Source organism: Asterias amurensis, chromosome 12, assembly GCF_032118995.1.
Source record: "Asterias amurensis chromosome 12, ASM3211899v1".
NCBI lineage: Eukaryota > Metazoa > Echinodermata > Asteroidea > Forcipulatida > Asteriidae > Asterias > Asterias amurensis.
The window spans coordinates 2,267,355-2,292,235 of record NC_092659.1 but is presented as its reverse complement, the minus strand read 5'-3'; the positions used below and the strand labels follow the sequence as shown (position 1 = coordinate 2,292,235).

At 36.9% G+C, this 24,881-nt stretch overlaps 2 protein-coding genes across 4 annotated transcripts in view; both read left to right on the top strand.

The window, feature by feature from the left end:
- LOC139945313 (uncharacterized) overlaps positions 1-22,798 on the top strand; it is a 103,124-nt gene extending 80,326 nt beyond the window's left edge. For both annotated transcript variants that reach the window (XM_071942663.1, XM_071942664.1), the window contains 28 exons: positions 586-801; positions 1,286-1,460; positions 2,134-2,282; positions 3,208-3,324; positions 4,157-4,312; positions 4,969-5,407; positions 5,888-6,039; positions 6,584-6,762; positions 6,950-7,079; positions 7,415-7,622; positions 8,125-8,321; positions 8,854-9,037; positions 9,315-9,485; positions 9,895-10,117; positions 10,909-10,988; positions 11,614-11,745; positions 11,846-11,996; positions 12,340-12,482; positions 12,788-12,876; positions 14,021-14,201; positions 14,431-14,601; positions 15,113-15,255; positions 16,226-16,471; positions 17,158-17,329; positions 18,281-18,503; positions 19,879-19,974; positions 20,314-20,806; positions 20,969-22,798. In XM_071942663.1, coding sequence (XP_071798764.1) covers positions 586-801; positions 1,286-1,460; positions 2,134-2,282; positions 3,208-3,324; positions 4,157-4,312; positions 4,969-5,407; positions 5,888-6,039; positions 6,584-6,762; positions 6,950-7,079; positions 7,415-7,622; positions 8,125-8,321; positions 8,854-9,037; positions 9,315-9,485; positions 9,895-10,117; positions 10,909-10,988; positions 11,614-11,745; positions 11,846-11,996; positions 12,340-12,482; positions 12,788-12,876; positions 14,021-14,201; positions 14,431-14,601; positions 15,113-15,255; positions 16,226-16,471; positions 17,158-17,329; positions 18,281-18,503; positions 19,879-19,974; positions 20,314-20,806; positions 20,969-21,040 — 5,088 coding nt within the window. In that variant the 3' untranslated portion in view covers positions 21,041-22,798. The remainder of the gene's footprint in view (positions 1-585; positions 802-1,285; positions 1,461-2,133; positions 2,283-3,207; positions 3,325-4,156; positions 4,313-4,968; positions 5,408-5,887; positions 6,040-6,583; positions 6,763-6,949; positions 7,080-7,414; positions 7,623-8,124; positions 8,322-8,853; positions 9,038-9,314; positions 9,486-9,894; positions 10,118-10,908; positions 10,989-11,613; positions 11,746-11,845; positions 11,997-12,339; positions 12,483-12,787; positions 12,877-14,020; positions 14,202-14,430; positions 14,602-15,112; positions 15,256-16,225; positions 16,472-17,157; positions 17,330-18,280; positions 18,504-19,878; positions 19,975-20,313; positions 20,807-20,968) is intronic.
- A 1,472-nt stretch (positions 22,799-24,270) lies between these two features.
- LOC139945312 (UDP-glucose:glycoprotein glucosyltransferase 1-like) overlaps positions 24,271-24,881 on the top strand; it is a 32,711-nt gene continuing 32,100 nt past the window's right edge. For both annotated transcript variants that reach the window (XM_071942662.1, XM_071942661.1), the window contains exon 1: positions 24,271-24,285. The gene's annotated coding sequence lies outside the window, so the exon portion shown is untranslated. The remainder of the gene's footprint in view (positions 24,286-24,881) is intronic.

Genomic DNA, 24,881 nt, shown 5'->3' with positions numbered 1-24,881 from the left:
GTCTGTTTTGTAAAGGCAGTGGACACTATTGGTTACTGTCAGAGACTACTCTTCACAGTTGGTGTATCTCAACATATGCATAAAATAACAAGTCTGTGAAAATTTGAGCTCAATCGGTCGTCGAAGTTGCAAGATAATAATGAAAGGAAAAAACACCGTTGTCACATGGAGTTGTGTGCTTTCAGATGCTTGATTTCGAGACCTCAAATTCTAAATCTGAAGTATCGAAATCAAATTCATGGAAAATTACTTCTTTCTCGAAAACCACGTTACTTCAGAGGGAGCCGTTTCTCACAATGTTTTATACCATCAACCTCTCCCCATTACTCGTAATCAAGTAAAGTTTTATGATAATAATTATTTTGGGTAGTTACCAATAGTGTCCACTGCCATAATAGCGACATCAAGGAATACTTCTATTTTGCAGAAGGCAAAATTTATTTATTTCACCGAATACCGAATAGTTCTTCTATTTTCACCGAATACCTAAAAAATAAGAATTTGAATCAAAACCAGTTTGTGCTGAAATATTCTTTCATTTTGACTCCTATAAATGCTAATGGTTTTTTTTCTTTTTCGTGACAGCTGGTGACTTACACAGCCAGCACCGAGTCCATTCATGTGGTATGGGAGGACTACATAGATGAAGAAAGTGGAATTAAATCCTTCAATATCCGTCTTCTTGAGGCTGCATCTTGTAGAGTGGAAGACAGCGGTAACCTTACTCCAGTTCCTGGTCAGGAATGGATGGTTCTTGATCCGGGTATCTCAGAGTTTACGTATGTAGACTTAAGTTTAGTGGTACGTTGGTGTGTTTTTCCTCTCCACCTTATTTCTCTACCAAATAGTATTTGAACAAAATGTTTTTGTTTAGATGATCGCAGGCTTGGGCATATGTCCAAATGCAAACACAAACGACACGGTCAGTCTTGTCTAATTATACTGAAACTATCATAGTATTAATAACTGATCTTTAAAAAGAGTTTTCCTTGCTGTTTCGATGCACACAAAAAAACTGGTTGGTCTTGTCTGATTAAACTGAAGTATGATAAGAACTAAAAATGGATCAGCTGTTGATCTCATTAAAAGTCAATAAGCTTTCCGTGCTGTAGACTAAATCGTCATCATGTTATTCTCTTAAACCAAACACCCGTATTGACTTTGGTTGACTTTGTGTCTGATTAATAATAATGTTGCTGTTACTCAAGAAATAATAAGAAAAGCTGATGATATATCTCGTATTCCCTTGCTGTACAAAATTGTTACAATTTTGTTCTTGTCCTAGACCAACCACCCGTATTTTGTTGAGCTAAAAGCCGTGAACCGTGCAGGGGATAGCACTGCAACCAAAGAAGGACCAATCTTTGTGGATCTATCACAGCCCAGTTCTGGATTGGTTGTGGATGGAGACGATTTCATGATGGATCTGACTGATGTGTATAGTAGAAGCCAAGTCACTGGTGAGTACGGAATGAATTCTTAAGATTGTAATCTATTCATTTTATGTTGAACTATATGGTGACAGAAAAAGTTTCTGAAACGGCATGAACTTTTAAATACTTGTTGAAGTTACTTTTACACTGCAAACATTTTCTAAGCGTTAAATAATTATATTCATCTGAATGAACACTGCATTATGTTTGAAGTTGTTATCTTGTTGTAATGCCAGTTAGTATTCGATCACACAAATTTATCATTGATAAATTCATTTAAACCAACCTACATTGTATACATTAGACATTCATTTCCACCAGTAAGTACTTCTGTATTTGACCACAACATATTTTCCATGATTCCATGTGTCCTTTATATCAGGAACAATCTTACACCAGCCCAACCCAGAAGGTCCACCCTGCCCTCAATTATAAATCATTTTAACATCAACCTGACATAATGACCCCTCTCCTCCCTAACCCATCAGCACAATATTAGATTACTTTATATTTTCACGATTCCATTTTCCTTGATATCAGGAACAATCTTACACCAGCCGGACCCAGAGGGTCCACCCTGCCCTCAATTATAAATCATTTTAACATCAACCTGATTTATAGTGACCCCCCTCCTCCCTAACCCATCAGCACAATATTAGATTACTTTAAATGTTCACGATTCTATTATCCTTTATACCAGGAACAATCTTGCACCAGCCGGACCCTGAAGGTCCACCCTGCCCTCTGACAGACACTTCTTTCACTGATCCAAGGTGGCGGGCTTTGGATTTCAGCGGACTTTGGAACATGAGGATTGACAATTGGGATATAGAGTATCATAATCAACAGGTACGATACATGAAACTCCGGTGAACACCTGGGGCAAATTTCATAGAGCTGCTTAAGCAAACAATTTGCTTAAGCACGAAAATAGCTCGCTTATTTTACACATGTTACTTGCCAAATTGTTATGCCATATACATTGCTTGTGACTGGTATTTAGCTGTTGTTTACTTAGCATAACAATTGAGTGGAGTCTTGGCCGGTAATCAGATTTTACTAAGCAAGGATTTTTTCGCTTAAGCAAAATTTTGTGCTCTATGAAATTGGGCCCTGAAATTAACCAGCATGATAAGCACTGTCATAATATTTGTTGCCCTAATATTTATGTCAGTTCGGTGTGTCATCATGCTTTTTAAAATGTATGCACTGTTCTGTATACTCCAATATTTTATCATCTCTATATTTTAATACGCAGAATTTATTGTCTATATTGTTTATAAACATGTATGCCATTTGTTGGCGGGGCTGGGAGGCCACATCGTTTTGATTGCAGTTTTGTTTAAACTGTTGCCTTACCCTTGGCGGCCCTACAAACAAAGATCAACCGAAGATTGGAAATAAAATAACGAAAGAAAATATACTTTCTGTCTAATTTGATTGGGTTTTAACTGAACATTCTCTTGTCGAAACTTATTCACTTTTAAAGCAGTTCAGGCCAGAATAATGGTATTTTAACAAATGCTTTTTAAGAATATTCTTAAAAATTTAATATTCTTAATTGTGTTGTTAAACTAAACATACTCTGTTTCAAAATTATTAGAACTAGGTGAATGAGATTTGATTAGAAGAGTACCAATGGAAACCTTAATTGTGAAACTTGAGGCGTCATTTTATAAAGAGTTTTAAAGATTCTGTTGCATAAGTACAAACTACCAATGATACGAGTCTTCAAGTAAATGGCAACATTGTATCAATTTATTGCTTTTCTTAGATATCTGCATCGGATGAAAGTGTGTTTCTCAAGATGGAGCGAGATACACGGGAACCTCGTATGCTCTCCGGAGCGTATGTCATAAATGCACAAATTGTCCGGAGCTCTGAATACGAGGTAAACATTCATCGTCAGGGGAAGTGGGAAGAATCAAGTTTTATAATTTTATTAGGCGTTGTGATCTTGAAGAAGTTCATACTTCGGTGTCTCGGGCAAACTACCATATGTTTGTACAGATAGTCATACAGTCAAGAAACCCCTTCAAGTTTACCTTTGTATAATAAAGGGATACGATTTAAAAGTATGTAAAGTCTGAGTATATTGAGAGAAAAAAAATAGAAACATTTCAAGTGCGTATGAAAAGAACCTGGGAACTGATTATTATTATTATTTTATTTGCCATAACAGTACAACACAAAATACAAGACAATATAACACCAGATTGGCTAGGGACAACAAAAGCAAATACATACTATGATCCGTAGATCTGTTGCCCCACATCTGGGGTACACAATAAAATTAATATATAGATTTAACATAATATAGTACACAAAGCAACAATAAAAGCAGATAACTATACAACCAATAGTAAATAATAAATATCTAATAAGAATAAAAAATAAATATATCCACAAATATATATCCATAAAAAAAAAATATATCCACAACACATGATTTTATCGGTGAAACCTAATTGAATACATTTATATCCTGACTTCATCTACAGAACCTGGTGTTCTAAATTTAGAAAAAGAAAGATCAATGGAGTTTGCGGTGAATAAATTGTGACTAGATTTGTTTTCCTTGAAACCAATTCTGAAAATACACCCAGCACATTTCTCTAAAAAGGAAGAACTTTGAAGATGGGTGGATTTTAACAAAAAATAAACACAACCTTAGATAAAGAAACGGTTTTAAATCTGCCATTTTTGGACATTTTTTTGTTTAGTTTGATCTGTTGGCAGCGTCATCAGACCTCCATAGCGTCACAAGTATTTTGTTCTGGGATGGTCCAGACAGAGTGGTCGGAGAGTATGACTTTAGTGGAGCTGAGAATTGGCAAGAAGGGATATGCCAGTGTTGCTATGCAATACCCTTCAATCAGGTAATGCGTTTTTTTTTTCTAGGTATAACCAGCAATCAAATTGTAATAGACCTCTTGCGTGTGACGTTTTGGTTCCCTTTTCAGGTTGCATAATTTTATTGGTAGAGTTAAAGGAACACGTTGCCTTGGATCGGTCGAGTTGGTCTTTGAAAAGCGCTTGTAACCGTTTGTTATAAAATGCATTATGATTAGACAGATGTTTTAAAAGTAGAATATAATTATCCACACAAGTATCACTCGAAATTGCGTGGTTTTCTTTTTACCTCGTCGACAAACAAGGTCGGCCATGTGGGAGTCAAACTTTTGACTCCCTTAATGGCCGATGGTGTTAGTTCTCAAAGTAAAAGAAAAAACACGCAATGTCAAGGCAAATGGGTGTGGATCATTGTATTATACTTTTAAAACATCTTTCTAACCATATGCATTTTATAACAAACGGTTACAAACGCTTTTCAAAGACCAACTCGACCGATCCAAGGCAACGTGTTCCTTTAAAGTGTTTGAGTCGACAAATAGTTTGATCACCCCCTCCCTGCTCGTGTACTCATTTTCTTTCAAATCATTACACGTGAATAGTTTTTGGATTGGCATCTCTAACTTGAGAGTGAAGCATGAGTTTAAATGGTGTAAAACTTTCTTCTTCTTTTTTACATCAGTCTGATTGCCCTGATTGTAACTGCAAAGATTTCCTGGGAATAGACGATTCAACCTCTCCTTACTCGTCAGTTAACAGCACAACAATTGATTTGGTGACTACAGAAACGGCAGACATAACCACTGCTGATGAAGCGGCAGACATGACCACTGTGGATGAACCGCCAGACATGACCACTGTGGATGAACCGCCAGACATGACCACTGTGGATGAACCGCCAGACATGACCACCGCCGATGAAGCGTCAGACATGACCACCGCCGATGAAGCGTCAGACATGACCACTGTGAACTCAACTCAAGTTCACACGAAAGAAGTTAAAAATGTGACACGAAAACTGTGGACCATTCGTAAGAAAGATGCAGACGGTGACGGCATTTCTGATGAAGTTGACGGCAGATGGACTACACAGAGAGCATGTGGTATGCAACTGCATCCAAGTAAGTCACCTTTTCTTCAACTCTATCAATGTGACAGGCATGCCAGTGGGTCAATATGTAGACTAACTCCTAAGTTGAAAGGCTGGCTACACAGAGAGCCAGTGGTCTCCAACTGCATCCAAATTTAGTAAAATCTTATTCAGAACTCTTGGTTTTTCTTCTATCCTATCATTGCGAAAGGCATGCCAGTGTGATAAACATGTAGACTTACTCCTACGTTTAGTATCGTGATTGTGAAATTAAATTTTGGTGTGTTCAATGTGTAGACTCAACTTCAATGTTTAAATTTTTGTTGGCAAAAATCGTCCACTTTGTTTTTTATATTGACCTATCGTAAATGCATAAAATGTTTCAAGGTTTTTACAACAGCTATCAATATCAGAGCTCGTTGTTGCAGATTTGTTGTTTCCATTTGTTTTAACAATTTTTTAATTTTCATTTCTACACATTTTTTTTTTCTTTTTTCAATTTCTTATATAGATGGCAATGCATCACAATTAGTGTTGTGGTGTCGCTATTTTGAAGATGAATGGCCGATGACGTCACAGTCTGTAGATCTTGACTTTGACCCATCCATGGAGGAACACCACTACTCTATACACTTCAGTGTCATGCCACTTGATGCAAAAGAGGTACATTTATTTGTAACAAAGGGTTGTAAAATCGCTCCGCTCTTTGTCGCAATTAATAACAACTTTTTGCCAGTTTGAGTTACTGTTTGGATACATCGTTTTCGAGTAAACACTTACCATTCAACTTTCTATCAGGAAACTCATGAGAAACTTAACACTATCAATTCGCATTTGTGCTATTTGAAAACTTTTTAATTTTCGTATTTTAACGGATTTCTTCATAGATGTTCAATGGATGACATGGTATATAAACTCGACATTATTGTTTTTGAAAACTTATAGTAGTTGTTGACATGACGGGCAGCCGTTTTTGATATGTCTAGTTTGGCAGTAAGCTTTTATTCCAAAACATTGTTGATAGGACAAGTGTTCATTAAATATCTACATCATTTTTAACTTTGCTTTAATGGATAAACCGCTGTATATATTTCAAAATATGGACAAGTTTTTAAAATTTCTGACGTGAAGAGCAGTCACTTTCTGTACAAAATGCAGATGACTTTCGTTTGTTTTTTCTTTCTTATTTGTTATTATGTTCTGACAGGACGAGTGGTCATTTAATGTGTACATCGATGGCAATCTTCTCTCTTCTTTGACCGGTATCCCTGCCATGTCGTCATCCACCAAACTCATTCTTCATGTCTTCAACAAAGATAACTATGTGGCTGATCTAGATGACGCCTTCAACCCACCCACTGCTACAACAACCATCAAAAACCTAATGTAATAAAAATTATAGTTGTGTCTGTCTAATATATTCAAATCTTCGGCTATCATTATGAATGGACTATTGTTCTCTATGCACAGTCTGACAAAGCTGTATCACTTGACCATAATTATTGTATAGCATAATAAACTTGATAAAGACTGAAATAGAGTAATGAATACAACAACTCATTTGCTTATACAGGATGCCTCCAGATGCTAGTAGGCTCTGCCGTTATGGGTTACCATTCAGAGCGGGTACCAGTCCAGTTTCCAGATATTTCGCTGGTGTTGGTAGTGAAGCGGGAAAAACAAACATTGTGGCGTATGAGGAGGTATATGTTGGGCCTACTTAAAATGGTGGCTCTGTAGTAATTATTGTTAATTATTTGTTACCAATATTGCTGCTGCTGTTGCTGCTGCTGTTGCTGTGGCTGCTGTTGTTTGTTGTTTGATGTTTGTTGTTTGATGATGTATGTTGGTTGTTGGTTGTTGTTTGTTGTTTGTTGTTTATTGTTTGTTGTTTGTTGTTTGTTGTTTGTTGTTTGTTGTTTGTTGTTTGTTGTTTGTTGTTTGTTGTTTGTTGTTTGTTGTTTGTTGTTTGTTGTTTGTTGTTTAAGAGAAACAATAGGTCCCCCAAGACTGAACTTTATGTTTTAAATTATTCCAGATTTCCCGGCCGTGTGTACCGTGTATCAATCCATGTGATTGGTACCAGTGTAATCAGTCGTGCTCCATGGAGGAAAGCTCCATAACATTCACACTCACCAACCTGACTCTACCGAAGCTGGAAGTCCTTAACACCACAAGGAACGACACAAATAATACTTCTTCTGCTTCTGAAGAGGATGGCTTACCTTCTCCTTTCTTCCTGACAGGTATAGGTGGTTCGGTAATAATTATAAATAGATTAGTGAGAGACTAGAAGGGTGTGGAGAAATAATTATGAACATGTGGTGGTGTTGAACCATAAAATTGTTTCTACAGATCTGTGAAACTTCCCCAACGCCATCATGAATGCACTTTAAGATTACTATAAACTTTGGGTGTTATTTCTTATGTATCTCCTCTGTTAAGGATTTTTGTACAATATTATGGTCATTGATAACAGGTCAATCATGTACAACCCTCAGATACCTTTGGAAAAAAGTCAACCTGCCTCAGTCTTTTTTTTAAATTGATTTTTGATTTTCGTTTTCTGTTTAATATAGGCTTTAAAACTATTCTCGCTCCTTCGGACTAGTTTATATTGTAAATATCTAAAACAGGCGCGTGAACTAAACTATTCTGAAAAAAAAACGAAACTACCAAACATCATCATGAAAACCACATATAAGTAATAATTGATTTAAGTTTAACTCTGGTTGTGTCACTCCTCAGTTAAGTGTGTCCTAGGGAACGGTCAAGAGGCGTCTTCATCTTCGAATGGTTTCTACATTGACGATACACCAGCAAAGCTAGACGTATTATTCTACGTTGATATCAATCGCAACGCGTATGAACCAACAGAGTTCCAGTCTTCAAATTCAACAATCAAGGTCTTGTGGAGTTTCATTGACTTGCAAAGTCAAGTTAAGGTACTCAATTTATCTTTCTCTGTATTGATAATATTGCTTATTTTTCACTTGTACTCGAGGGTTGGGATTTCGGCAGGTTTTCGGACTCGGTGTGGCTGATGGCCAAGCAGTAAAGCCCGGTTCTTACTTCATGCGAATGCGAATGCAAAGCGAATTTGACGTGAATTTGACATCACAACCCTCCTTTCGCAGCGATATTCGCAAGTGAGTTGAGCAAAGTTGAACTGCTGCGAATTTTTCGTTGCGAATTTGTGACGTCAACATTCGTATATCGCATTCGCATTCGCAGGAAGAATGAACCGGGCTTTTGACTATATATTTTTATTTATTATTATTTTTGCATTGTGACGTTTCTGTTTTGGTTTCCGTGTTGCTTTTAATGTCTGGGATTGTTGTTCTTGTATTTTGGGGTTAAAATAATAAAAAATAACTTTAAAAAAAGAGTGTTTCAACTGATTGACTTTGCAGAGAAATTGTAATTCATTTTATAATCTGAGTCTGATAATGTGCTTTGTTCTTTGCAATATGTCAGGAACATTATTGGGCCATTGGAACGTCCAGAGGTGCTGTGGACTTACAAGACTTTGTCAATGTTGGTTTAAACCAGACAGCCTCCAATAGTAACTTGGAAGGACAACTACAACACAATACATCATACTACGTGACTGTCAAGTGCATCAATGGAGCTGGATTGGAGACTGTAGTAGAATCTGATGGTAGGTAACGAGACATAGATATAGGCAATGGCAAATTCCTTCATTCCGAAAAAAACAATTCTGACCAGGGATCTTTGGAATTCATTCGTTTATCCACTCATGTATGGCTCTTAAATTTTACTAATTTTATCACTCCAGGTGTGACGGTTCTCTTTGAGAAACTCTCCGTGGATGATGTCAACACCACTGTTAGTTTAATGTAAATCTGTGGATATTGTGTTTTGTGTCCTACGAAAAGTACCCAAACCCTTTAACTTGAACCCTTGTTTCACTCCAGGTGTAACGGTCCTCTTTGAGAAACCCTCGGTGGATGATGTCAACACCACCGCCATGTTTAGTCAGAAGTTTGAAGAGGAAGTCTTTCCACCTGACGTTCAGAAGAATGACGACCCAACAAAGACAGGAACCTCCTGGTCCAAACCTGATGATGAATCCATCGATCGATATGGTACAACTGTTTTCAGTGTAAAAAGAACTACAATTCTGGCCAAAATGCTTGGGACACACCCTGTCCACTTCCCCTGACAATAAACATTCTTTCACCCATTCCCCTCTCAATTGACTGGAACGCAAAAGAAGACCGTGAAACAATGCAGAAGAAGGCCGTGAAACAATGAGAACCAACATTGAAAGGGGGCAGTGGAGCCCAACGAGAAATGGTCGGGGTTGTAGGCCTATAGAATACAAGTATGATGGTGTTCATAAAATAATAAGCCAGCACCAATCTAATGATAATAGCAGTAAAGCCAAACATGAATTGCTATTCAGTGGTTTAGGGGATTCAGCATTGAATTATTGTAGTTTCAAAAACAAAAAGAATTGTGGAACAAAATGTAACCAAATCATTTTTTTGACAGAGTACTGTGTTAGCAGCACAGCAGAGAGATTGGATGACATCGTCCCCTGCATGGTGGTTGGTACCAACGCATCCGGTTCGGTGGCTATTAAAGATAGCAGGATTATTGTTACGGCTGATGACAGACAGGAGGTGTTCAACCTCACTGACTTCCAAGCTAATCGAGAAGACAGCAATGAGATAACAAGTCAGCAAGATGCCAAATTTAACATGGAACCTGGAAAGTAAGTCAATTCAAATTATACAAGCTGTCAAACAAGTAAATTACGGGTGATATAAATCCCGAGCGAATATTATTTATCCCTGATGCAAGTGTCCATTATTTTAAATCGCTGCGGTACCCGCTGCAAAAATATAGTATTCGAACTGCCTCACTGCTCTAGAATTGCAAGGGTCGTGGGTTCGAATCCCACCCGAGTAAAATGCCTGTGATTTTTTTCAACAGAGCTCGCTCGGGAAGTACTGGGTATACAGTGCTAACACACATCGATATATATGGGTAAAAACCAAAATTAATACTCTTCATCCCCATGCAAATTTCCATCTTTTAACAAGTAAATTTCGGTGTTTTTAGAATCATTAATTATTTGTTCAAAAATCTTGTAGATGTTACCAAATGATTGTCATCGATGCACTGAGAAACATTTCATGTAAAACAGAGTCTCAGTCTCATTCCCAGGCAACCTATTCATACTTTAACTATGCATGATGTGAGTAACCGGGTACGATCTTACGTTTGGTGTGTACAGATATTAAATGTTATCTTTATATTAATGTCCGTGTGTGTGTCCCCACCCCCCTCTCCCCCTCCAACTCTCCCCACCCCCTCTCCCCTCTCCCATCTCTCTCTCTCTCTCTCTCTCTCTCTCTCTCTCTCTCTCTCTCTCTCTCTCTCTCTCTCTCTCTCTCTCTCTCTCTCTCTCTCTCTCTCTCTCTTTCTTTCTTTCTTTCTTGGACGTCTACAGGGATTTTTAATGTCTTTTTTGCCCATACATTGCTTATGTTGTTTTTGTAGATGTCTGTACTCTTGGATGAAGATGTGTAATTCTGCACTACTTTGTCAAACACTGCCAGCAGGAAAGACCACTGTTTTAGGTGAGTTTTTCTTTTAAGCTGAGCACTTTTTCGAATGGACAGAATGTGGTTTCTTGATATGACCTTGGATTCCCGTAGCTTTTTTCTCTTAAAGGCAGTGGACACTATTGGTAATTACCCAAAATAATTATTAGCATAAAACCTTACTTGGTGACGAGGAATGGGGAGAGGTTGGTAGTATAAGACATTGTGAGAAACGGCTTCTTCTGAAGTGACATAGTTTACTAGAAAGAAGTAATTTTCCACGAATTTGATTCGGGACCTCAGATTTAGAATTTGAGGTCTCGAAATCAACCATCTAGAAGCACACATTTTCGTGTGACAAGGGTGTTTTTTCTTATACAATTATCTCGCAACTTAGACGACCAATTGAGCTCAAATTTTCACAGGTTTGTAATTTTATGCATATGTTGAGATACACCAAGTGAAAAGACTGGTCTTTGACAATTACCTATAGTGTCCAGTGTCTCTAACCTAATATTTTTCAGTAACGACAACTTTTTTTGCCGAGCTTCGGAAGTTAATTATATTGAAATTACTTTTTATTGTGCTTTCTTCTGTAATAATAAGTAATCTCTTCTCTCGAAGTATTAACGGTGTTTTTGGATACTTCTGTTATTTGTAGGAGAGAATGACGTAATGATGACGTCATCAAAGGGTACGGATCTCGTTCTTGTGTCTCCATCACAGAGTTTGAGAAGACGCCAACGAAGGGCACTGGACAATCGTTTCGAGTTCTCTATTTCTACAACCGGTGGTAAAGATATGAAGAAATATATACAATAACCAACAAAATATTGTCATAAGCGACCCTTTTGAAATTAATATCTTCTTTCTTCTTTACATACGTCTCCCAGGTCTCCAGCAGGGTGGCTCAATAATTATTGGTCTGCTGGATGAGAATAAAACCAATGAGGATTTTACATCTGATGCTAATCCGGATTATGTCTCCTACATCAGTAATCCCCTGGACACCATACACAAGACATCGAGGCGTCTTAGAAAAAGGTTTCTTACTCTTATTCTTATTTGTGGGGTTTTTTTTCGTTTTTTTCTCTTTTACCTTTTTTTTTATTTGCAGAGACAAAAAAAACTGTAACAGTGAAAATTGTATGTTTTACCCTCACGATCATGTTTTCTTGTTTTTATTTGAACAACATTATTTTTGTGTAATTTGTACCAGCAGTACCACGGCTCTGTCAAGAAAAACATTATTATTATTATTGTTATTATTTATTTGCCATAACAGTACAAAACAAAATACATTTGACAACATACCCCGAGATGGACAAGGGGTATAAGACCATTCGAGACACATTAAAGCAAAACTATAAAAATTGTTAATTTCCAGGATACGGTTTGTGTATGAGCCTCTCTTCTACGTGACCAGCCTTGGGCAGATCGAGCTCCAGGGTCCAATGATCATCAACCTAACTCTCAACACACCAGGAAATTGGACAGAGGCAAAACCCAGACTCATTTTTTGGGACAGTGGTAACGTTGACTTTTTGATTCAATCATACAAAAACAAGCGATTGCCTTTTGTAGAAATTCTCTTGAAAATCTCACTTTAATGACAGTCAAAACTAGAACATTCATGATTGATAATCTCTGACAAGGGGAGCTTTAAATTTGCTGGGTGGAAAGACAAATACTTCCCTAATGGTGTTTCAACTAGGGTTTACGTTTGAGGTTCAGCGTATCAGACAGAGGTATTAACTAAAGAACATCAACTGCCTTATTGTTTATTTTTAGTAGAAACACTCTAAAACTCACAGCTAAGCCTGTATTTGTTTCAGATATATCTGAGTGGCGAGATGTCGCTAGAACATGCAGTGATGTGGATCGGCTGACGTACAACGAGGGAGACAGTCTGCTCAGTGTGGAGGTATTCCAGTCCCTCTAAACAATCATGTTGAAGGGAAGGTACACGTTTGGTAATTGTCAAAGACCAGTCTTCTCACTTGGTTTATCCCAACATAAGCATAAAATAACAAGCCTGTGAAAATTTGAGCTAAGTTGGTCATCGAAGTTGCGAGAAAATGATGAGAGAAAAACCACCCTTGCTGGACGAATTTGTGTGCTTTCAGATAGGAATAAAAGACTTTTGGCTACTACAGAAGTATTTTATTATTTTAGTGAGAAATTACCTCTTTCTCAAAATCTATGCTACTTCAGAGGGAGCCGTTTCTCACAATGTTTTATACTATCAACAGCTCTCCAATGCTCGCTACGAAGTCAGTTTTTAAGTTAATATTTGTTTTGAGTAATTACCAAACGTGTACCTTCCCTTTAAAACAGGGTAACTCGGAAAAGTGTTATATAATTTAACTGGCCCTAACAACCCTTTAAAATGATTTTGGGGGTTTTCAAGTTAATACAGGCCAACAAAAGTCCGGATGATACTCTTATTTTATGTCCATATTGATTGACTGTATTACTCAAAGATGAGAGAAAAATAAGCTATAGGATACAACATCGTACAACCATCTTAATTGTTGTGTACAATCCTTTTACTTTTGTGTTGATTTTAGCTTTAATATTATCATATACGGTTTTTGTATTTTTAGTCTTGTTATGCATGTCAGATGATGAGGATCTCGACGTAGGGTGAGGTGCTGCTCTCACCTCTACTTTTTGTCCTTTAATTACTTTACTAAATTTCGTTTGAGTTTATTTTGTTTCCTCCTTGATGGTTTTGTTTACTGTATTCATAATTTTTGTTCTAAGTAGTTTTGAACTGAACTTTCTGTATTAGGGTTACATGGTAGCCTTGTACATAATGCATTTTTATTTCGTGTAATAAGCGCTTTGCTTGAGGTCTAACATAAAGCATACATAAATACCCTTTTTCATATGATTATTATTCTTTTTTTCAAACCGATTGTTTCCAAGCTAAGACTGGAAAGGAAACTAATTTGACCTCTTTAATGAATGTGGTTAAAATGCTCGTTGCAAGAGTTTTCAGTTGATGTGATTCGGAAGAACAATTCCGCAGCTTTAAATCACTTGCGTGATTCGTACCGTCCCAGGTATGTGCAACTAGAGGTAGGACCTCTGAAGCAGGGAATCGTCAACGCCGAGCTACAGAGGAACCTTCTTTCTTTAGCCATGAGACGGAGTTTGCATTGGCGGATGTACTCAATACCATCCCAAACGACCCGCCAGAAATCACAAATCTTGTGGACATCTTCACAATGGATGAAGACAAAGGTAGATCGAAGATACATCCTATCCCAATTTCACAAAATCATAAACACTAAAATTTTACAGCGAAGACAATCACTTGTAAAATGGAAATAGAAATCAAACTAGAAGATATTTTAAGTTATTTGAAGCAGTAAGTTTGAAAAGTACAGTGTATATTTAGCCGAAGATTATCAGTTCATATCCTTTTATTGCAGTCACCCTGATCAATGTTATTTTTATTTTTGTTTTTCAGGCACACTGGAATACTCTTTTGAGGCTATCGACCCTGACGATGATGTCTTAGTCTTTGATTTGGGTCTTGATAAAGAGACGACACTAGGTTCAGCAACCATCACTGAGGATGGTGTCTTCTCTTTTACACCGTGTCCTGACTGCAATGGCGAATTCACTTTCCAACTCATTTGTAAGTGTCGTGGCCGAGCGGTTAAGAGCACTCTGGTGTTTCTGATGTGTTCGAATCCCCAGCCGTGACACTTGTGTCCTTAAGCAAGACACTTAACCATTGCTTCGTCCTTCGGATCGGACGTATAGCCGTTGGTCCCATGTGTTGTGTAACGCATGTAAAAGAACCCAGTGTACTTATCGAAAAGAGAAGGGGTTTGCCCCGGTGTTCCTGGCTGTGGCTGCTGTATGCGCCATAGCACCTTGTAAACCCTTATAAGGTGCTAACTAATTTGGTCTCAAAATTGATCACTGCAATAACCTAGCTATCTTTCTGAAAGTTTGTATAAACTCAGCGCCTTAAGTATTATTTTGGTAGATATGTGCGCTATATAAGACTTCGATATTCAATATAAAAAGCATTAATAGTGTATCACGGTTGGAACCCCTGCTTCAATTATATGGGGATCTCCTGTTTAGCTTATGTAAAGACATTGTTGTTTGTTTTTATTTGTTTTTGATTCCGACCCTAGTGAGAGAGATACAGACCTTGGTTGAGATCGAACCTCTGACTACCGTTGTTGATGTCTTAGTGGAGGTCAACCCAGTCAATGACAACCCATACTCTTATGTTGCTCTGAAGGAAAACGTGGCTGGTAATGGACGGGACGCAACGGTAAGTAGATTTTTACTTAATTTTTGTTTTTCTTTTTGTTGTGGCTGTTTTGGTTTGACATTCCAGAGCAGTTTAAATGGAGGGCGCTGATTGGCCGGTGTCCCATGGATTTCTGCTCGCTGGAAATTCTGTGTGTCCCCCCCCCCCCCCCAATACTGAAAATGAAATGGGCTTGAGGAGGATGATTCAAAAGAGGGCGCTATCAGAAGTAGTTTGTACGTTTGTACACTGGTTCTTTTAAACATACCACCACAGCACATAAACGATCAACTTGAGTTGTGTCACTGCACAATGTGAACTCCTTGCAACTGACGTCTGATGTCTTAAAATCAGAAACTCTCACTAAGGTCGAAGGAATTTGAGAGTGGGCGTGTTTGAAGTCGGCGATTGCAGTCTATAAAGGCTTTTTTTATTCATCATCATAACGAAAAAAAACCCACTTAAACTGTGCATTTCATTTAAAGGCAGTGGACACTATTGGTAATTACTCAAAATAATTATTCGCATAAAACCTTACTTGGTGACGAGTAATGAAGAGAGGTTGATAGTATAAAACATTGTGAAAAACGGCTCCCTCTGAAGTGACAAACTTTTCGAGAAAGAAGTAATGTTCAACGAATTTGATTTCGAGACCTCAAATTTTGAATTTTGATGTCTCTAAATCAACATCTAAAAGCACACAACTTCGTGTGACAATGGTGCTTTTTCTTTCGTTATTATCTCGCAACTTCGACGACCAGTTGAGTTCAAATTTTCACAGGTTTGTTATTTTATGCATATGTTGAGATACACCAAGTGAGCAGACTGGTCTCTGGCAATTACCAATAGTGCCCACTGGCTTTAAACTACATGCAGTAAAACTTTTCAGGATGAACGGTACTTTTACCAAAACGTATACACTTGGAATTTGAATGAAAACTTTGTTATTCTACTAATCATCTACACTTTTAAATATACCTTTAAACGACAGCTAATAGTCGAGCAGAACACAGGAGCCAACATTGCTTACAAAGACTTGGAGGTCAGGATAGGTGCCTATGACGTTGACATCAATGATAACTTGACACTTCTAGTTCAACCACCAACGTATGGTGTATTAACAATGAGAGATGAGGTTAGATCAATCCCGCAGAGGCAGAACTGTAGTCAACTTCCTCGTAATATCACAAGTCAAGAGCATCTACTTCCATGTGGGTTGGAAACACCTCAAGAAGCGGTGAGAATTTTAGTTGTTCTCTCAAATTAAATCTTCAAATAAATAGCAATACAACCAACACAACGAACTTAAGACTCATAAGGAGATTTTTTGCACAGAGTGACAGACAAATTTTTCAGAGAATGGATTAAAGACACTGGACACTATTGGTGATTGTCAAAGACCAGAAGTTTCGAGATAACTATGAAAGAAAAAACACACTTGTCAAAAGAAGTTGTGTGCTTTCAAATGTTTGATTTCGAAACTTTAAAATCTAGGCTGTTTCTGAGGTCTCAAAAACAAAATTCGTGGAAAATTACTTCATTCTCGAAAACTACGTCACTTCACAAGGAGCTGTTTCTCACAATGTGTTATACTATCAACCTCTCCCCATTACTCGTTACCAAGTTAAGTTTTATGCTAATAATTATTAGTGTCCACTGCCTTTAAAACAACCATATGCCATATGTTATTTCAACTAAAAAGTAAACAGAAAGTGACTAAAAATGATAATTCCGAATCTTTTTAAATTCAGCTGGGTATTTTGTTCACACTTACTGGTAAACTGACTATATCCAACATCATGCACTAGTATAATTAATACTCCATCATAACCATTTTGAGAATATATCTATGGTGTGAAGACATCTTTGAGTTGAGAAGGCTTCAATCAGATCAAAGAAGTTTTGTTTTGGTTTGGATTTCAGGAGAAGATGAGTTGGGTATCATCTACGTTTAGCTACACCCCTAATCACAACTTCCATGGCAAGGATATTGTCCTAGTCTTGAGTAAGGATAAATCAGGCGCGGTGTCTCAACTACTGACGATAGAGATTGCAGTCTTGATGAATCCTTGCATCAATGAGGGAGTTTGTGGAGGTATGTATACAAATTTCAAAGATCGAAGCATAATATTAAAGGGATGGTACAACTAAAATTCAGTCTCAGTGCAACTTGTTGCTTTCAAGATAGATTCAATAAAATAATATAAACATGTTTATTAGTAAATGGGTTTACAACAGATTAAGATAAGTGTCCACATTTTGAGGTAATGAATACACAAAGGTTGTTCTTTATAACTGCTGAGTTTAAGACGCCAACTTTTAGCAGACATCCATGATGCGACACCTAGTAATTTATTTCCCCTAACGAGACTATACCCTTTGAATAAAGTTATAATAAAAAATGTGTCAGGAAAGGGGTTACTACATTTTAATCTTATGATGTTGAGATTGTCCATGGTTGATTACTTTCGAGAGGTCTTCAAAACTGTCTGTTATAATTGTTGCAAAACACATCAATTTTTTAAGGTGTTAAGATTTTTATTAATTCAAAAATTAGGGCGTTAAAGATGAGACATTGCAGACAGAACAATCTTCATATCGGAGAGTTTTGGACACAAAGAATCAGCAATCATCCAAATAGCCTCAGAGCGTCTTCTCTCACCTAACCTTCGAACTCAATTATGATAACTGTGTTTACAAAAGGGTTTATTTTTGTTTTTATGATGCTGATGAGTACATCCAAGGCTTCTTGCTTTTGCGATCTCCTTAAAAAAAACGGACAATAGTTGACAATCTCTTCCTGATTGATGATACCCAAGCCTACATCCGTATGGACTGTGTGAAGGGGTAACCCTGTTTCAGCCCCAGGAGTAGGTGGCAACGGCCCCTTAAAAAGATAGTTTATTGTAGGCCACACCTTAGAGAGGCCTTCAGGCCTTGTGGGTTTGGCTACTTGCGTAAAAAATAAATAATAATAATCACATCAAATGAAGATAAAGAGAGAATTTGGACAGGTTTCAAGACATTCTAATCTCTACTCCCTCAGGACCTGCTGATGATCCAGACTGCACTTCTCCAACTCGCAGTTCTAGTTTTGATTCTTATTTCTGCATCTGTGAATCGGGATGGGTTGGTGACTTCTGTGAAATTGACTATGACGAATGCACAACTGCACCATGTGAATTCCCATTTGTCTGCTACGATCTCTTCAATGGATTTGAATGTGCATGCCCACTATTCGACCCAATGTGTGCAGAGAATGACTCAAGGTCAGAGTTAATCTAGATACTTCTTTGTTCAGTTTATGATTCAATTAAAATGGACAAACTATCGGTGTAGAGAATCAAAACAATAAGAATATTTTACACGCATATCTCTGACAAATCAAGCCATGCAGTTTTTGTAATCCGAAACTTAATAAAGAATGAAGAAAGTTAAGAATTTACTGGCTTATATAATATAAAGGGCACACAATAAACCTTTCTAATCAAACAAATTATCACAACATGAAAACAAAACGATAACCGCTGTACGGCAAACCTATTCATGCAGAAGTTTTAAACATTGTTTATTAATTTGGTTTCATGTTTGAATTGCTTTTACGGATACTGAATTAAAACTTACTCATTTTGCTTGATTATTTGTCTCACCATTGTTATGGTAACATTGACAAGTAAAAAAAAAAAATCTGATATAAAAAGTCGCATCCCCTTAAGGGGATCCCCTGTCTGCCGCTTCCCAGGTTGTATCGTTACCCGGGTGTGATCCCTGGCTACACGGCAGTTTGCGGTTTAATGGCTTCTGACAGGCACCCCCGAACAAAGATATTGACAAAATTGGGAGACCACCAACATAGGGCTAGATAGCTCAGTTGGTAGAGCGCCGGCACGTTACACCGGAGGTCGTTGGTTCAAATCCCGCTCTGGTCATTTTTTCTTTGTTCAATCCTAAATCATTTAAAAAATGTACCCAGTCAGTTTCCCTTGTGGTTTAATTTTTGATATATCAAATAATAAACCACAAGGGAAACTGACTGGGTACATTTTTAAATGATTTAGGGTTGAACAAATATATATATATCAAGCAACAAACCACAAGCGATATGTGACTTGGTAAATTTCAATTAGGGTTGAACAAAGAAAATACTTTACTAAACAAAACCTATCTTTTGTTCACGCTTTTCAAATTCCTTCATCAAATCAACTAAAATCAACTTTAAAGAGAGTGACACTGTTGGTAATTACTTAAATAATTGTAAGTATAAAAACTTAATTGGTAACAAGCAATGGAGAGCTGTTGATAGTACAAAACATTGTCAGAAACGGCTCCCTCTGAAGTAACGAAGTTTTTGAGAAAGAAGTAATTTTCCTCTAACATTGATTTCGATACCTTGGAGTTAGATTTTGAGGTCCCGAAATCAAGCATCTGAAAGCACACAACTTCGTGTAAAAAGGGTGTTTTTTCTTTCATTATTATCTCTCAACTTCGACGACCAATTGAGTTCAAATTTTCTCAGCAATATGTTAAGAAACACCAAGTGAGGAGACTGGTCTTTGACAATATTTATCGAAGGATTCCAGTATTTTTAATTGACCTAAACCATTAGTACGAACGTAACTTTACCTTTTTTAAATACTGTTTTAGAGTCAAGATTGTGATTGGCGTTACCTGCACTGTGTTTGGATTGTTTCTGATTGCTCTGGTTATTTTCGTCTTGTACAAGAAGCACTATGTTAAAACGTAAGTAAAATAACCTTACTCCCGAAACAGTATACAATACAAGTAAACGTTTTGAAAGTGATTATATTTGACTAACTACAAAACCAGAAACCGTTTTTAAACATCTTTAAAACATTATTTGTTTTACGTTTCTCAATAGGAGACTTTTGGGACGCTTGGTGGCAGCAGACTAACCAGGTATTAATTCCATTGTTCTCAGTAATCTGCGCGTGCTCAGAACTACTTAAACAGTGGAAAATTACCTGGTAAGTCTGCTGCCACCTAGCGTTCCAAAGTCTCCCATTGACTTATGTCAACAACATTTTGAAAGCGATTTTATTTGTTTTATTTGTGCTTTAGATACGACATGAATCCCTACACAGATAATGCAGAGCAACTTGCACGGATACGGGCGGAATGTTACACATTCCGAAAACTTGATTCTGCTGATGATTTCCAAGACAGGCCATCGTCTGTTTCCCTGGTTCCTTCACCCGTTTTAACAAGCACCACCCAGTCAGAAACTGAACAACTTACACTCTTGGTTGCTGAGGAAGTCCCCGTAAATGATAATGTTTCAATTTCCGAAGAACCTCGCGCCATGTCTACTGCAGGACTCTCGTCAGAGAGCCCCGTCGAAGCTGGGAAAGGGGTTGATACCACGGTGCCAAAAGGTGACATGAGTCCTGGAGATCTAGCCATTGTCCAGACGAACAGTGAGATGAATAATGCTCCAGTAAGCTCTGCAAGACTGGAAGAAATTCTTGAGGACAATGACACGGCAGAGTGGTCCAGGTTCTCAACAGATGGTCCAAGTTCATCAGACGAGGAGACGGCTCAGACTCCGATTCAGGTATAAAAAGTGGAAGTTGTTTCTTTAGCATTATCCTCAATAAAACAAAACACAAATTCTTAAGACTTTTTTCATGACAAGTATAAATATAAAAGGAGGTTTGTGCTTATACGTTCATACTCCAATGTTGTTACTGTTCGTTATTCCATTTTGTTTTCGCAGCTTTCTGGAGCTCTGGTCAGCACTCAACAAGATGAGCTGACTCCTGAAATCCTTGAAGAAACGAAGCTGTAGAATGGTTCATCTTTAGATAACTCACGGTCATAGGTCAACGTCAGCATATTTTTCACACATATTAAATCATTGAAGTAAAACACAACAAGATATTTGTTATAGTGTGAGCCAAAACATTACAAAAAAAATAGCAACAATTGGGTCACATTTACAATGCTTTTGAGATGAGTACGTTCAGATGCATAAACAAAATAAATTTTTTATCACAATAAATTTAAACAAATTTGTAACAAACGTGTTAAAATTTTGACATTTTAAACTTAATACCACGAAAAAGATGGATTGCTAGTTTCCTATCAATATTTTTTGTAAAATAAAACATTACAATGGAGTCACATTTGGAATGCCTTTGAGATAAGCACGTTCAGATGCATAAACAAAATAAATTGATTATCACAATAAATTTAAACAAATTTGTAACAAACGTTATTTTGGTGTTAAAATTTTGACATTTTAAACTTATAATATACCACGAAAAAGATGGATTGCTATAGTTTCCTATTAATATTTTTTGTAAAATAAAACAAGCTTTGTATTTTAACAATTGGGTGTTAAATCAAAACATTATTAGGGTTCTTTTGATGAACTTATAAGGGACAATTTGTACATGTTGGTGCAGTAATAGTGCTTTCCAATTGTGTAAGTTAATAGCACAAATATTGCACAAGTGGTGTCATTTAGGCCTACAGGAAATGGTAGCTAATTTTAGTGTTGATTATTAGTGGAATGTTTGTGTGTTCCAGTTAATTAGAATTACTTGTGCACCGTATAATGTATTTCAAAATTGGGGGTACGTTCATGTGTTGCAGATGGTGTTGAATTAGAAATAAAACGCATTTTTTTGCAACTCTAAATAATGTACGTTCTCTTGCGATACTACGTACAATTTAGAACATTGTACGCAGATCTTTACTCTATTACGCAGAATGTCATACACACTTTGTGTGTAATTGGCTACGAATAGGCTTATTATTTTTAATTAAAAGGATCAAACTCACGTTAGACATAAGTTTGCAGAAAAAAAATATTAAAGTTTTTTTAGCTTTTTATTATTATTAATGTGTACGAATAAAGAATAAATAACCAAACAGTTTTATTTTTAGTTATACTTCACCAATAATTGAACTTTACCCTCTCAGTTCGAATATGATATCCGGGAACGAAAAAGGGTCATTTTTAGATGTAAACGTTGTTGGGAGATGCGATTTTAATGCGTTTTTATGAGAAGGTTTAACTATGATGCCTGGTGGTGACGGGATACGTATTGTTTTAACTCGTAGTAGCAGGTCAGGGTGTAACAGTTGAAATTACTAATTACACGAATTTGTGTTAATTGGCGTACAACGTTATCGATGCCGATTTAGATACGACATTTTACATTAAATTACGCTCAAAGATCCACTCTTGTGTTTTAAAGACACTTCTGGTTTTATTTTAAAAAAAAATCAAATAATCTGTTAATTATTAAAATTAACTTGTGCTTTTGTACTGGTACACAGAATTGTTACGATAAAGTAATCATCACAATACAGTGCAAAACAATAACAACGAATCAAGGCCATAATATTATTACCCGCTAAAGGTTTTGACAGTAAAAAGTAATTTTATTTTAATTGTCAGTATTGAGGGCGTGATATGGTTTTGACAACCAAAGACAAAAATGCACGGTGATGTTTTTTGTTTAAACATAATTGGTAAAAAAAAATGAGATTAAAATATAGTTGTTAATTGTAATCAAAGAAGACTAATAATTATTGGTGTGCACTGAAACATTTCTTGGTGATGTTTTATTTTAGCCTAAACCTTGCTCAGAGGCTGATTCACAACAGGGCGTCACACAGGCCCCGATAAAGAGAACGAAAACGATAACGAGAACGAAAACGATAACGATAAAAATGCACGCCCTCGATTGGTTGAATGAGCGTGGGCATATTCTGCGTGGAGCAATTCAACCAATCGCGAGCGTGCATTTTTATCGTTCTCGTTTTCGTTCTCGTTATCGGGCCCTGTGTGACCGGGCCTTAAGAACAACTAATATGAATAGAAGGTGACACAATTTCTTTTTGACTACACATGGCCAGTGTCAATACTGAATAATGCTTATTCAATTTTCCTAAAGCAATTGGACACTTTCTGAACAGAACAAAATAAACTAAAAGTTCACAGATTTACAAATAACTTACAGGGTTTACAGAAGGTAATGATGAAAGACTTCCCTTGAAATATTATTCCATGAAATGCTTTACTTTTTGAGAAATAATTAAAACAATTATCAATTTTCGAAAATCGAGAACAACGGATTTACTTTGTCATGACAACACATGTCATGACACGGCGAAACTTGCGAAAACAAGGGTGGGTTTGCCCTTGTTTTCTCCCGACTCCGATGATGACCGATTGAGCCTAATTCACAGGTTTGTTATTAATTTTTATACATTATAAGTTGTGGTACACGAAGTATGGGCCTATGGACAACTGTTTACCGATGTGTGATTGCTTTAATTAAGTGCACTGGTAATATATAACTCAAATATTCGCACAATTTGCTTGGTAAACAGCGCTGCACACTGCAACGGGGAGATTTGATATAAAGAGCAACACGGAAGTATAAGTTGTTGAGAAAGAGACAATTTTTCACTAAGAAAACTGAATGTGAGAAAGCAGGCCTGAAGGAGTAATTGGCATCTGAAAGCACACAATCAAAATGTTTTTTCTTTCATTTTTGTGTGTGCAAACTTTGATGACAAAGGTGTCATATAATAGGTTTGTTTAAAAACAAATTGTTTTGTGTGCAGTGGTCTTGTCAGTGGTCTTCGACAATAATTGCCACACGTGGCCAATGCCTTTCAGTTTCATCTTACGGTGAGATATTTTTGCCTATGTGATTTTATACATCATTTTCGTTAAACTTAACAATCGGAGTCATTTAAAATGTATAGGGCGCCCTCTGCTGGACTTGCTTACTTTGAAAACGCTCTTATTCACGACCACATTTTGATATGTCTTTACAAAATAATAGTTATATAGATTTATCAAACGCATTAGATTGGGTAAAATGTAATTCGTTCACTCATTTTTAGAATCAGCAACCCAGAATAAAATGAAATCAAACTCTTGCTGCAACTATCATTAGAGCGGTGGCTTTTGGATCTTGAAACAAGACTAAGAAGTTTGCACCGACAACGTGGACCAATCAAAACGCTCGGTGTGTGATTTACACTTTCAAGATGGCGGCCTCCATAGATGTGAGTAAAATAATAAAAAATCATCGTTTGTCAGTCAAAATCACAATTTTATATCGTAACCAGGGCTAGTTTTATCATTTTTGATGAATTGATTTTAATTTTAGAAGCGTAGGGTTCCTATGCAATTTCGAAGAATAAAAATCGGAAGTGAATGGAGGGTTAATTCAGCTTTCTGAACCGGGAAAATTACCCTGCCTGTGTTGGTGGGAAAATTTGCCATTCATCGTCCGGTCGCACTAAAAACCGACAACTCACGACCCCTCACGAGATTTAGTATCAGGTCTGATATAGTGTAGAATAATAATAAAAATAGGCCCTATATAAACCAGAAACTGGGTTCTGTTTTGTTTTGTACACAGAACATGTACATTGGTACATTGCATTATCATTGGTAATTATGGTTGCTGGTTGGTTTCAAAACATAATTTTATTTATGAGATGAGTGTGTAGTTGGTGTTAAAAAACATTTTTTATTTTGAATGTGTGGAATGTGTGGTTGGTGTAAAAAAATATTGCACATGAGTGACATCTCTTTGTGAATGATTTTAATTCGGTCATAAAGGATAAGAGTACATAAGGCCGTGTAAACAAATAAG